General features: G+C 46.5%; 1 protein-coding gene across 4 annotated transcripts in view; it reads right to left on the reverse strand.

The window, feature by feature from the left end:
• ARRB1 (arrestin beta 1) overlaps positions 1-15322 on the reverse strand; it is a 96442-nt gene that overhangs the window by 16301 nt on the left and 64819 nt on the right. For all 4 annotated transcript variants that reach the window (XM_088140408.1, XM_088140407.1, XM_007440173.3 and 1 more), the window contains exons 3-6: positions 5812-5872; positions 4120-4164; positions 3503-3699; positions 831-890 (exon numbers count right to left, since the gene is read on the reverse strand). In XM_088140408.1, the coding sequence (XP_087996534.1) occupies positions 831-890; positions 3503-3699; positions 4120-4164; positions 5812-5872 (363 nt within the window). The remainder of the gene's footprint in view (positions 1-830; positions 891-3502; positions 3700-4119; positions 4165-5811; positions 5873-15322) is intronic.

The raw sequence follows: 15322 nt of genomic DNA on the forward strand, positions 1-15322 counted from the left end.
GATTGTTTTGTTACAAAAATTTTTTTTTTTAAAAAAAGGCCTTGCACAGGGCTAGTTTTTTTATTTCTTCCCACAATTCAGCAAGGAATGCTCTTGCTTGCACCAACTCTGGTCTTCCAGTCACTCTAGGAGAGATCGCTGCCACCTTTCAACACCCAGAGCTCTCTCCAAGGACTGTGAAGATAAGATTATTACCCAGTAATTCAGGGTAATGAGACGGACTGAAGCCAAACAGGGGCGTCTGCAGGAGAGGTCAGAAGAGTCAAGGTGGCAGCCAAAACTGCACAAAGCCCCCCCTCTTTTTGGGATACAGCACGTAAAAAAATCCTCCAGCGGACACTCTTGCAGCTGGCCAATTTAAAACAAACGAGAAAGGTGACAGAGGGATCCTTCTAATTTACAGTCAGAGGCAAACTGTCAGCCTTGCAAGGTAGTCCAGGCAGGAAGCACGCCCAGATGAGCTAATTCTACTTTATTGTAAGGTTCCATTAACAGAATCCTGCAAGTCTGAAAGGACATCTCTCCCCCCTCGCCTTTACATGCCAAGAAACTGGGGAGGGTCCCTTCTGAGCCTCTTGCCCTGTCCACATTCCTGCTGCGGGCTCAGTGGCCTTTTATCCAATCGTTCTCCTGGCTGTGGCTCTTCCCTGTCTCCGAAGGCCGTTCCCACACCCCATTACACAAGCAGAACTGAGCATCTGTGCCTTTCTGGGCAGATTTCTGAGCTGTCTGAAAGCCCAGGAGAGGGATGGCTTTGCTCAAAGCCCAAAGACCCCTTCCCACCCACTCTGGGTCTAGGGCTCCTCTACCCGCTGCACACGCCCATGTACCTTTCCAGTGTCCTCGGGGCCAGGCTGCAGCGTCACAGAGCAGGGGAGGTTGGGGGGAATCTGCGCAAAAAAGCAAACAGGAGAATCACAGCACAGCACAGCCAGACTGACCGGTGCAAGAAGGCAAGACCCCTCTTGTACCGCCCGTTAGAAAGCGGAAACAAGGAACAACCCGTGCTGCTCCCCGCTGTCCGAGCCTCGCCATACTGATAAATGCTGCAGCGTTATGCAGAGAGCAGAAAAAGCGTAAAATATTGCAAGTCAAAGAAATGAGAGAAAAAAAGAGAGCAGAGGTATATCTAGTTTACGTCAAGCCTACTCCCTATACCTCCCAATGCCTTACAAACCCTCTTTGCTTCTATTACATCAGTACAGTTTTATACACGACTTTTTGTTCCTTAAACTTCTCTCCTCTTTCCACCCAAGCACCGGCTTCCTTGGTTTCCTCTTCCTCTCAACCCATTCACTGCTCTTTCCTATATTTGCTTTACGATTAAATATTCATTCATTCATTCATTCATTCTCTCTGTCTCTCTCTCTTTCTCTAGGACACAGTCTCCTCCAGGTATTTCTTTCCTGTCGGTCACTCACTTTTTGTATTCAACCACATTCACTCAGCACCCATTCATTCTTGAACTTGTAGGAAGAAAGCGCCGTGTCAGCTCTTAGAGGTAGTCCAGGCACGAAGCTCTAACTAGGAGGACCAACACTTTATTTATTGTAAGGTTACATTAACAGAATCTTGCAAATCTGAAAGTGCATCTATTTCCCCCTCCCCTCGCCTTCACAGGCCAAGAAACTAGGGGGGTCCTTCTGAGATGTTTGCCACACGCCCATTGCTTCTGTGGGCTCAGCGGCCTCTTATCTGACTGCTGCCTGGTCTGAGCTCCTCTTCCTCCTGCCTCTCAAGGACATTCTCACAGACCATTACACACTGTTACTCTACGGGAGCAACACATCACCTTGGGCTACCAGACTCCTCCTGATTTTATTCTCCACGCTAACTCTTCTTGCATAATTCAGGGCCTCATTCCCACAGCATCCATTCAACTTCCTCTCAGTCTGCTCCTGACATTCCCACCTCTCACTTGCATGCAATAAAGTATGCAGAAGCACAAGCCATTTTCACTTCGTTGGTGAAATATTCATTCCTCACAAAAGACCACATATTATCCACTGCCTATCTACCATCACTTGTGTAACTTAAAATTTCTCCATCCATTTCCCCTCCTTAGTAAATCTTTAACCAAAGTACAGACATTCATCTGCTCGTTGCATTCAATAATGAATTTTCATCTTTGCAGAAACCAGTCTATAATCCAGGCCTATTCATTTCATCTAAAGTGTTTCTCAACCTTGGTAACTTTAAGGTGGGTGGACTTCAACTCCCAGTATTCCCCAGCCAGCAGGTGAGTGTTTCAGAGCAGCATGGCTCGCTGGGGAATTCTGGGAGTTGGTCCACTCATCTTAAAGCTGCCAAGGTTGAGAAACACTGGCCTAAAACAACCAAGAAACGGTAAACTTTTTCACATTCGTACATTTCTCAGTGATCTGCTGACTGCATTCATCCAGAAGGTGGCCCGATTTTGCCACCAGCTCATTTCTAGTTCTTCCACTATCACTATTCACTTGAGTGTGACATACAGCTGTTACCAGTTGAACTACTGAACCAACACTCGCACGAATAGGCAGAATTGGGGGGGGGGTGCCCAACCAGAGGAAGCCTCTATACCCCTCCCTGGTGTGCTGGTTGCTAACCTGGAAGATGAGTAGTGAGCAGGGCTCCCATGGGGGTGGAGGTGGTGGAAAGGTCAAGATGGTAACAGAGTGGCCATGGCTGTCATCTTGACCTTTTTGACCCTCCCATGGATCCCCCTGGAGTAGATTTGCAGGTTCCCCCTTCCTAGGTCTCCTCCTTACCAGTGCCTTTGATCAAAAGATCAGAGATGCCAAAGACCGCTACACCGAGACCAGCAGAGGAGAGCAGAACAAAGGGGAAGGTTGGAGAAATATCTCCCTGTAGGTTGGTTTATTTGGTTTATGCATTTAGGCGTCATTAGTTGCCAATGACTCCAGTGCAGAAGAAAGGTTTCCATTCATTCATTCATTCATTCATTCATTCATTCATTCATTCATTCATAACATTTAAAACCAGAAAACCACAGAAAGCAGAAAAGGAGCGAAGATGGCAGAGATGACAAACCCAGATGGGAACAAAGCAAAAGAAGAAAAGGGGGCTTCAACCCCCCTTGCCAAAGGCACCAGCCTACCCTCAAGCTGGTGTCATCTGGACTCCAACACCCATCATTCTGCCTGGGGTGGCAAGAGTTGTTGCCTCCCTGTGGAAGGTGCCTTCTTGGCGAAGACTGCCGTGCCCACAAGTGAAGACTCCCCCTTTGAAAACTTGTGTGCCCACGCTGGGGATGGAGAAGGCCCCCCTGGCTTCTGGGTTGTTCTTGGAAGGTATCTCCAGCACCTTCCCTCCCATCAGGCACACCGGCTGGGGCGACTGGGATGCCTCCCACCCCACTGCCACTCTGGAAGGGAGCAGACCCCCTTTCTGTCTCCACAGCCTACCTGAGACAGGAACATCACTCAAGATGACCTTGCTACCCAGACTGCAGGGATGGGAACGGGAGGCTGAAAGCAGAACGGGGGGGGGGGGTCTGTACCTCAAAAGTAAAGGGGTACGCCTGCTCCCCCAGCTTCTTCACCAGCCGTTCCTGCAGCCGCGTCAAGGGCTTCTTCTCTTCGGCCACCGGAGGGAAGGCCTGGATGTTGGACACGAAAAGGTCTTTGCGGAAGGTGAGGCCCAGGACGTCCAGATCCTCGCGGCCGTAGCGGAAAGCGCATGTTAGCGTCACGAACACTGCAGGGAGAAGAGGGGACCCAGGGAAGGAGCCCAGATCAGCAGGGAGGCAAGGGCTTTGTCCAAGGCTGGGGAGGAGAAAGTTTCCAGAATTCGATTCCAACTCTTATGACCCAAGGGCACTGCTTGTCAACCCTGGCAACTTGAAGATGCATGGACTTCAACTCCCAGAATTCCCCAGCCAGCATGTTTTGAGACGCATGGACTTCAGCTCCCAGAATTCCCCAGCCAGCATGCTTTGAGATGCATGGACTTCAGCTCCCAGAATTCCCCAGCCAGCATGCTTTGAGATGTATGGACTTCAAGTCCCAGAATTCCCCAGCCTGGCTGGCTGGCTGGGGAATTCTGGGACTTGAAGTCCACGCATCTTCAAGTTGCCAAGGTTGAGAAACACTGCCCAAGGGGGTAAAAAAGGATTACCTTTCCGCTCTTTTAAGTATTCTGGGTCCACCAAGACGACGCCATCTGCGGAAAGAACGGTGCCGAAGATGAGAGCCAAGTCAAAGTAGCATGTCTGCCTTCCGTGGTTAGCAAACCCCATCGCTGTCCCGTGCATTAACCAGGCTGGCGGCAGAACAGGTTCTGAACACAGCCGGTGCACCCAGCCCCATATCCAGGGACAGGGAGGACGAATCCCCCTATGCTCCTTTCCCCAACTCAGCCCCTCCCAAGGGGTCTCATCGCCCCCAGCCAACATGGCCTGGGGGATGCCTGGGCTGGGAATGATGGGAGTGACAGTCGAGACAAGTAGATGGCTTCCCAAAACCACTATCTTGTATGCTGAACCTCGAGAATTTTGGACTCTGTAATAGGCAGGCCAGAAGAAATCAGAATCAAGAATCCCAGCCAGCCATGCCCTTGTCTGAGAAACTCCATTCCGTTCCTGCAGTCTTCTGGTTTCCTCACCCCGTGATTGTCCTGTGATCCCTGAGCATGGTCACTCTCCGTTGCCTTGCCCCCTGTATTCCCCCCACCCCACCCCACACACACAAAGACTGGTTTATTGTTCAGCAACAGTTTAGGTTCCCTGAGAGCTCCTCTTGGGCTGTTCTGATTGCATCAAAAAATGAGAGACAGCTTGTTGCTGATTAAAATGCAAAGGTGGTTTGTCGGCTGCCATATTCCCCACACAGCACTGAGGGTTGAGCTATTGGCCATTAGAGCGGGGAAAGAGAAAAGAAAAGAGATCAGAGTGAAGCTGCAAAGATTCCTTGGTGTGACCAGGTCTTTCAGCCAAATGGGGAAAAAAAAAAGAGCAGGGAAGCCTCTGGACATAAAACTCCTTGTTCAACATTTTATGTCTTTTTCTGCCTAATTCATTCAAGTCCCTTGAGGTGGGGGGTGGACCAAAGAGGAGGGTGGTGAGGATTGATGTTAAATTTCTGTGATTGGCCAGAATGCCAGAACGAAGAGAGCACGGATGAGTCAGGTTTAGCAAATTTCTAGGGAGAAAGCATCAGCTTTGGGAAAGGTTTTTCCCCCACTGCCGATGCCATCGACGTGCAATTAAATATTGAAAAAAATAAAACACCCAAAGTCAGTAAGAGGCACCCGCAGGATCTGAGATCGTAGGGAATCCGGGGAAACGGTCACTCTCCTGAATTAATTCCAGGCGACTGAAAGCATTGCTAATATTAAGCCTTACAATCGGAATTGACAGCGCTCTTAGAACCAAGGCAGAAAATACAGTAAGAGCCATCCAAGCCGTAAGAGAATTACAATCTCATCTCAGTCACTTTTAAGGGTTAGATTTGCTGGTGCTGCCCAAAGAGCAATGCAAATGATTACGATGAGTAATACCAGAGCCCCGTTTTGGAGAAACACAGAATCCTCCAAGAGCATTGCCAAAGGCTTTATTAGAGAGTGCCTTTCTCAGACTACAAATAGCAGTTAAAAATCAAATGCAAGTAATTTTACAGAACTCTAGGATAATTAACTGCATTAATAAAAGGTAAAAACGGCAAAGAAAGATAGAGTCAGCTGTAGGCTTAATGCTTTATAACATTTTTTCTCAACCTTGGTGGCTTTCAGACGGATGGACTCCAACGCCCAGAAATTCTGACCTTGGTTATTCTCTTGAGTTCTGACAACTCCAGTTCAACCTCCACTTACCAACTGGATCGACGAGATCTATGTGGTCGACAAAGTCTCTCTTTCCCAGGTAAACAGTGAGCTGTGAGAAGACAAAATTTCAGAGGGGGCATCAACACCCAGAACTAAATAAGAAGCCCAAAGTGAACTTATCTTGGCAAAACCTAATCTATTTCTTCTGAGCAAGATGAACAGAGTCACAACCTCTAGCTGCCCAAAAGAAAGATTTAGCATGACTTTCTCCTACTCCCCCAAAAATGTACCCTAGGTAAACATCCCTCAAAGAACCTCCACTCCTCCTGGTTCCAGGCCAACAGCACCATGGAAATGGTTCACCACTTCTTCTCTTCTCAAACCTTTCTTGCTACTCTATCTAGCTGCTGGAATTTGATTTGGCTTCTAGGTCAAAGCAGGGAGGGTAGTAAACCACTGGAGTTGAGTATACAGCCACCAAGGAAGCCAGAAACAGAAGGGAAGAACATTGGCAAAGAAACGGACAAGAAAATACAAGAGTCAGGCCAGCAAGGAAACTCAGGTTTCTTTATACCAATGCACAAAGTATAGGAAACTAACAAGAAGAGCTGGAAATCCTAGCATAGGAACATAAATGTGATGTCACTGGTATTACTGAAACACGGTGGGATGTAGAACACAGTGCGGGAAGGCTACAACTTGATTAGGCATTGCCTTGTATGTGGGGAAAAGATAGGAATCTACAGAAATTCAGATTTCTGAGCATGAGAGCCTGTTGGGACTGTCCGGGCAAGAATAACAGAGAAATGAAAGAGACACCATTATAGATGTCTGGGACAAACTGAAGAGGAGAATGAAATCTTTCTGCACCGGATGATCTAACTCTCAAGGAAGCATGAGATTGTGATTATGGGGGATTATAATCGTTCAGATATGTGTGGGGTTCTTAGTGCTCTCTGAACCTGGTTGCTTCCTTGCAGACGTTTCATTACCCAACTAGGTAACATCATCAGTCACCCTGATGAAACATCTGGAAGCAAACCACCCAGCTCAGAGAGCACCAAGGACTCCACAGCTCAACCCTGAGCTACAGAGATTCTCTTCCATTGGATCCAGATATTTGTTAGAAATCTTACTCTGCCAACAGATACAGGTCTGAGAAATTCTTGTCTTCTCTCAGAGATCTGTCAAAAGGTAGGAGGTCTACTACCTTGGACCTAATCCTCACCAATAGGGATGACATGGTTGAGGAAGTAAAGGTGACTAGGACTCTAGGAGGCACTGCAATCCTGGTTTCAGGTAACCAAGGGACAAGAGACTGCAGACAGATTTCAATATTAGATTTCAGAAGAGCAGACCTTAATGGACTCAGAAGAATAGTAGGAAGGATCCAATGATTTGGCATCCTAAAGGAGAGAAATGTCCAAGAAGGCTGGGAGCATCTGTGAAATGAGATACTGGCAGCAGATACCCAAACAATTCCTACAAGAAGGAAGAATGGGAAATGCCTAGAGAGATCACACAGGGTTTTTATTGTAAACCACCCAGAGTCACTTCCTCATGAGATGGGTGATGTCTAAATTTGAAATATAAATAAATAAATAAATAAAATCCATATAGAACTTAATAAGTTGCTTGAAGGAAAAAAGGAACTGTACAAGAAATGGAAAGAGGGGACGATATCCAAAGAAGAATACAGCGGCATTTGCAAAAACTGCAGGTCTAGCAGGAGAAAAGCTAAAGTTCAGCACTGGCCAAGAACACCAAAATAGCCAACAGTTTTTCACATATGTCAGAAACAAAAAGAGTAGATCTTCCACAGAGAGAAGATGGCGAAATGCTTAAGGAGGAGGATGAGAAAGCAGAACTTCTCAACTCCTATTTTGCATCTGTTTTCTCTCAGAAGGTGAACAAACCTTTGGTTGGGCCTCACTGTTCCACTGGGAAGGGAAGTGAACTGAAGTTCAGGATAAGCAAACAGCATATGAGGAATTCCTGGCTAATCTAGAAGAGTTAAAGTCCCCAGGGCCAGATGAATTATACCCGAGGGCAGTGTTTCTCAACCTTGGCCACTTTAAGATGGGTGGACTTCAACTCCTGGAATCCCCAGAATTCTGGGAGTTGCAGTCCACCCATCTTAAAGTGGCCAAGGTTGAGAAACACTGCCCTAGGCTATTGAAGGAACTAGCAGGGCTAACTGCAGAACTACCCTCTGCAATCTTGGAGAAATCCTGGAGAACAGACAAGGTCCCAGAAGGTTAGAGCAGGGCTAAGGTTATTCCTGTTTTCAAAAAGGGAAGAAGCAGGTCCCAGGAAACTATAGGATGTTGAGCTTGACATTGGTGCTGGGCAAGGTCCTTGAGCAGACAATCAAACAGCATGTCTGTGAGCACTGAGAGAGGAATTCATTAATGAACAAGAGCCAGCATGGATTTATACCAAACAAGTCATGCCAGACTAACTTGATCTCCTTTTATGACAGAGTTACTAGCCTGGCTAATTGGGGAAATGCCATAGACATAGTATATCTCGACTTCAGCAAGGTTTCTGACAAACTCTCTCATGGCATTCTTATTAACAAAAGGGTCACATATGGTTTTGACAACTCAACTGTTAGTTGGATCTACAGTTGCCTCAAGAGTAGTTATAAATGGCATCAACTCTACCTAGAGAAACACCTCAACTGGGGTACCATGGGGCTTTGTCAACATTTTTATAAATGATACAGAAGATGGAGTCAAGGGAATCCCTACCAAATGTGTAGACAATACAAAGCTAGGAGGGGTAGCTAATACATGGGGGGAGAAAGGAAAAAATAAAAAAGACTTAAGACAGGCTAGAACAGTGGATGGAAACAAATAGAATGAAATTTAACTGGAAGAAATGTAAAGTCTAGGTAAGAAAAATGAAGGAAATTTGTACAGGGGATATCTGGTTCAGGAGCAACAATGTGAGAAGGAATTGGGTATACTAGTAGATCACAAGCTCAACATGTCCCAACAGTGTGATGCAGCTGTAAAGAAGGACAACAACATCTTGAGGGGCATCAAGAAGAGTGTAGAGTCCAGATTGCAGAAAGCAATGATCCCGCTCTACTCTGACTTGGTCCAGCCTCACTTGGAGTATTGCATCCAGTTCTGCACACCCCAGTTTAAAAAGGACACTGATAAACTGGAGCCAGTCCAGAGAAGGGCCACCAAGATGGTGAAAGGACTGGAAACCAAGACCCAAAAGGAATGGCTCCAACAGCTAGGTATGTTTAGCACTGAGAGGGAACATGATATCTGAAGGGCTGCCACACTGTACAGAGTTCAGACTTATTCTTGCTTGTTCCAGAGGTTAAAACTAGAACTCACGGGGTGAAGCTTCAAGGATGCACATGCAGATTAGACAGTAGGAAGAACTTCTTGACAGTAAGAGTAGTCAATCAGTGGAATCGGTTACTACATGGAGTGGTTTCTTCCCCTTCACTGGAGGTTTTCAAACAGAGGCTGGATAATCATCTCTTGGGAATGGTGTAGCAAATCCTGCAGGGTGCAGAACTTGATGATCATTTAGGTCCCTTCCAACTCTATGTTTCTGTTCTGTGATTCTTGTCTGACCTTCATTTCATCTGTCCATGCAGCTAGGTTCCTGAAAGAGCTTCCTTCTCAGCCATGGTTCCAGTACTGGTGCTCGGAAACCAAAGATTGGGCCCTGCCTGCTGTGAGCATCTGGAGAGATAGCCTTTGCCCATGAGAGCTTGAAGGCTCCATGATCAGGTCCAGGTGGTGGCGGCGGACAGTGATCTTTGGTTGACTCACCCAAGAAGAAGATTCTCAAGCATCCCGAATGCTGAGCTCCCAGGGAAACCAAGTCCTGTTTCTATCACCGCCAAGTCCATCTTGAGCATAAGTCCCTCTCTCTCCTGGACAAGCCTGTCCTTGGATGGTCTTGCTAGATGGACAACTCCCTGCACCTCTGTTCCATCCCAAGGATGCAGGAGTAAGTCAGACTCTTGACTTGCTGCAGAGCTGGAGAAAAGGATCCAGGAAAGGAACGTAGCTGGGAAGAGGGGCCCACCACCCACTTTGTGTCCATGTCTCATACATTTGGGCCATGTGTCCTGGCCGCTACCTCGCCTTGCATCTTGTTCTTCAGCGTGGACCTGTCATTATCCCTTGAAGAAACGTGTTCCCAAAACAGTTACGAGTTCTGGATGACAATCCCCCCTCTTGGTGCTGGCCAGCCTTTGGCTCCTTTTGGCACCTACTACCCTTCCTGCCTTCGGGGGCTCTGCCACCAAGCCCCCACACCACGCCAGCCACCTCTTCCTTTCAGTCCTTAACGGACCCTTTCCAAGCCTCCCATCTCTGCATCCTCACCAAGATTCTTCTCTGATCAGCTGGCAAAATCAGAGGCCCCAGGAGAATTGTTGTTGTTGTTTAGTCGTTAAGTCGTGTCCGACTCTTCGTGACCCCATGAACCATATTGCGCCAGGCCTTCCTGTCCTTCACTGCCTCCCTGAGTTTGCTCAGTTTCATGCTCATTGCTTCAGTGATGCTCTCTAACCATCTCATCCTCTGCCATCCTCTTCTCCTTTTGCCTTCCATCTTTCCCAGCATCAGGGTCTTTTCCAAAGAGTCCTCTCTTCGCATTAGGTGACCAAAGTATCTGAGCTTGAGCTTCATTATCGATCCTTCCAATGAGCAATCAGGGTTGTTTTCCTTTAAGATTGACTGGTTTGACCTCCTAGCAGTCCAGGGGACTCTCAAGAGTCTTCTCCAGCACCACAGTTCAAAGGCATCAATTCTTCAGCGCTCAGCCTTCTTTATGGTCCAGCTCTCACAGCCATACATTACTACTGGAAAAACCATAGCTTTGACTATGCGGATCTTTGTCAGCAAGGTGACGTCTCTGCTTTTTAATATGCTATCTAGGCTTGCCATAGCTTTCCTCCCAAGGAGCAAGCGTCTTTTAATTTCATGGCTGCAGTCTCCGTCTGCGGTGATCTTGGAGCCCAAATAAATGAAGTCTGTTACTGCTTCCATTTCTACCCCTTCTATTTGCCAGGAATTGATGGGTCCAGATGCCATGATCTTAGTTTTTTTAATGTTGAGTTTCAAGCCAGCTTTCGCACTCTCCTCTTTCACCCTCATCAAGAGGCTCTTTAGTTCTTCTTCACTTTCTGCCATTAGGGTGGTATCGTCTGCATATCTGAGGTTGTTGATGTTTCTCCCTGCAATCTTAATTCCGGCTTGTGATTCTTCCAGCCTGGCATTTCTCATGATGTACTCTGCATATAGGTTAAATAAGCAGGGTGACAGTATACAGCCTTGTCGTACACCTTTCCCTATTTTGAACCAATCGGTTGTTCCATGACCGGTTCTGATTGTTGCTTCTTGGCCCGCATACAGATTTCTCAGGAGACAGGTAAGGTGGTCTGGTACCCCCATCTCTTTAAGAACTTGCCAGAGTTTGTTGTGATCCACACAATCAAAGGCTTTTGCATAGTCAATGAAGCAGAAGTAGATATTTTTCTGGAACTCTCGTGCTTTCTCCATGATCCAGCGAATGTTGGCGATTTGATCTCTAGTTCCTCTGCCTCTTCGAAACCCAGCTTGTACATCCGGTAGCTCTCGGTTCATGTATTGCTGAAGCCTAGCTTGTAGGATTTTGAGCATAACCTTGCTAGCATGTGAAATGAGTGCAATTGTGCGATAGTTTGAGCATTCTTTGGCGTTGCCCTTCTTTGGAATTGGAACGTAAACTGACCTTTTCCAATCCCGTGGCCACTGTTGCGTTTTCCAAACTTGCTGGCATATTGAGTGCAGCACTTTAACACCATCATCTTTTAGTATATTCTCAAGGTTTTTCAGGGTCCTTCAAAGGAGCTGATTCATGAGAAAACAGACCAGAGGGCTCTGGATGAACAAGCCACTTTCCCAAATTTATTCCGCCTTTTTACGTCAACTGCAAACCAGGGAGCGGAATAGTTCTGTTTCTGAATGGTTATTATTCTTATTACTTGATATATTTTATTCTGTTTGCAGTACAGAAGCCTCCCGAAGTGCCTCACCCCCAAAAAGTAATAACCCAAGCACATAATAAAAGCAGTGAATTAAAAACAATATAAAACCAGGCAGCAATAAAAAGGAAGGGGAAGAAAAACAAAAACAGAAATAAAAACCAATCAGCCAGTGTCACAGAGCGCGTTGTCTTTTCACTGTCTTTTAACTTTGCTTTTTCTCTACTTCTTTCAGTCTTATCTATTGCATTTTGGAATGGTTTTTGATGATTGCAAACTGCGAACTGATTCAGGATCTTCTGTAAGGAGAAACAGGGCAAGAAAGACTTCTGTAACAATCTATTGTGGTAGATTTCTCTGGGGTGCACAAGGTGTGGATTTCCTTCCTTGTGCGCTGACGCCAAGCAAGCATTGTGTATCTCCAGATGCAACTCTCAGCTGGCATTCACACCCCTTTTTCACCTGGTGTCCAAATGGGCTGCTCTTCTCATTTTGCACACCACACAGAGTCACAAAAAACTAGCTGAGAAGGCTAAAACTTCTGTTTTGATGATTGTTTTCCCCTCTTGTGTCTGGTTTTTATATAATGCTTTTAAATCCTGAGTCGCTCTGAGGTTAGGTGGCTTATAAATCAAATAAATAAGCGTTAACCCAGCTTGCAAGGCCTTTACTTGACCCGGTTAAGCATATTCTACAGATGCCGCCTTAGAATTCCTCAGCAGGATAGCCTTTGGGATTTGAAAAGACACCCGGTTGGGGAAGGGCAGAATAGCCCACATGCCTTATTCCCCAGGGAATTCCATCAATGCTCCCCCAAACTTTCACATCCTTTCCCCCTTCCCGGCTGCCCAAAAGAAAAACTAAGATTTCAGACAGAAAGTACATGAACTTGAAAGCTGATAAGCCGAGCATCTGGCGAGACCAAGGAAGCAAGAACCGCCCAGACTTCAGGAGGGTCTCCTTCACGTTAGTCCTGGGGCAGGCGGAGGATCTTGGAGCCTGCAAGAGGAATTTCCAACCCCCTTATGGGGGTCTCCTAAGGCCGAGTCTCTCGGGTGCTTTGAAACGCTTCCTCCCAGGTTCCTCCGCACCTGGGCTGGGCCGTCCTGTATGAGCTAAGCTGCCCCCCATCTCTTGAGCGTTTCTACCCGCTCTCCCTTCCTTCCCTTCTCCAGCTTCCCCACAACCTCTCACATCAAGAGAGTCTTTCATTCCCTCGTAAAAGCGAGTAACTGGGAGGAAAAGCAAGGACGCCTGGCCTTGCTGTGTTTACAACATGCGTCCTCCTGGCCTTGACGGCTTCCCGTGGTCAACATGACTCACAATCCTCCCTGTTGAGAGTGCTCTAGGTGGTGCTTACGGACTCTGGCGGAGGCCCTGGCAGCTCGCGTGGCAACACAATGGCTTGCTGGCACTCAGGACCCGCTGGGACCCGCCTCCCCCAGTCGAGGAGAGCAGGCCCAGAAAGCACGTCACCTGCGGTCTGGGCGATGGGTTTCATTTCTTCTCACAGGAAGGGAGGAGAAGGAAGACTGAACGCAAGTAAGAATCAAACTCTCGGATGGGAGCAGCCTTCACCGCGACCGTTTGGGTTCGAAACCTCCATTCTTTGGCCTGATTCTCAGCTCCTGGTGCTCCTCCGAGGCCCCTCTTCTGGCCCCGATCCCACTGGTGTTGGTAACAGCGGTTCAGGCAGTGGCGCATCATCCCAAACGCAGCTTCAGCACAGCAGCCCCGTCATGCAGGGCAGTGCCCCATTCGCAGAATGTGCCATACGAACACAGGGCATGTGCCCAGGCACTTGGGGAAAAGTTAAGAGCCACCTGCTTCAGCTTTTGCTCTGTACCTTTATCCTTGCTATTACTCAGTTTTATCTCTGGGGCCAGGCACTAGTTCGAACCACTCCTGAATGTGTTCTCAGATCTGCTTTTTATTTTAAAATAAAGCTTTCTACCCACCCATCCCTTGGCCAAAGCCACCACCTCACCCCTCCTGACTCTTTGCTCTTGTCAGTTTCAAAACTTGACCCTATCAGTGAACCTCATTAAGTCAACGTCCAAGTCCCACCTAATCAATTTCACAATGCAGATAGAAAACCCCATAAGTTGATTCTCCCTGTTTATACCAGGAGACAGGATCTTATCTTCTAGTATCCCACAAGGAAATGATAGCTCCAAGCACATTGTACCTGGAGGTGGAAGGAAAGTACAGATTCTCCAAGGATATATTTTAAGAGCACCGGGAGGGGAGGGGGAACCCTACCCAGATATCTGAAGGGAAAGTTTTTCCAGGAAGATAGGTTGGTGTGTCCATCATGTGATCTGTGAGTGGCATACTTGTTGCATTAACACCACGTAAGAGCCACACCGATCTTTTCCATGCGTCATGCATGAAATGCCACACCTAGAAGCGACGTTGAATCTCACCACATTCCTGAACAAACCAGCATCCAACTTCTTGGTTGGCCTTGGCTAAACAGAAATTCTTTCATTTGCAACTTGGATTCAGAATTCACTACCAGGCAACCTTTGAAAATGATGAGAACGGGCGAAAATAATATATGTGAAGCGCTTGATGAATTATATCACTATTTCAATTGGTGCTTCGAAAAACACCAAAAACTGAGTATCGTTTTCACTAGCAGAGGGTGGTTAAAAGTACAGCTGCATTTTGAGCAGAATCACAATCTAGTTATAAATTGATATACCAGCTTTCTTATATCCAGTACTTACGAGGATAAGGTGAGCATAAAACACACGAATTAGGATTGTGTGCATAAAAGTAGAGTACTATGAAAAGGGTTTGCAAAAATGTGTGATAATAAAAAATGTCTATAAAAAATGCACATATTAAGGAAAGAGCTGTTCAAAAGTCTTTATATAATGGGAACTCCTCATGAAAATGCATACAAATATTCCTCTTTTTTTTTTTAATGCGTCTTGGAGGTTAGCCCTATGAAGAAGACAGTGGTAAAACAGTCCCCACATTGTTCCAATCACATACAGATCTGTTCTTGTCTCTGCTGTGAAGAAGAAAACCTACAGCAGAACCATGTGGAAGATCACCAGGGAGACACAACTTGCAGACAACACAGGTCTGACTTTCCTTTAAGAATCCTTCTTAGGTGTGTCTACAATGGGAATACCTCAGGGAGAAAATAATACAATTCAATCCTTATGGAAAACTCCACTAGCTTTCAAATGAACAAGTTGCTGATCCTAACAGTGGCACTCAGTATAGCAGTGTTTCTCAACCTTGGCAAGTTTAAGACATGTGGACTTCAACTCCCAGAATTCCCCATGTCTTAAACTTAAACTAACTATCTATCTATCTATCTATCTATCTATCTATCTATCTATCTATCTATCTATCTATCTATCTATCTATCTATCTATCTATCTAAACTCATCCCAATCTACACATACTCAAATATCATGGGTAGGAGATCCAAGTACAGAAGATATAGGAGATCCATCAGCCCAACTAATCAAGTCATTGTCAGGTTCCTGGAGGTTTGGTGGGGATTATCTCCAGTTGACATGCCGCTCACCA

This window comes from Python bivittatus, unplaced genomic scaffold, assembly GCF_059951505.1.
Source record: "Python bivittatus isolate LINGU-HERP-01145 unplaced genomic scaffold, Pbiv_v1 ctg000340_np1212, whole genome shotgun sequence".
Lineage (NCBI taxonomy): Eukaryota > Metazoa > Chordata > Lepidosauria > Squamata > Pythonidae > Python > Python bivittatus.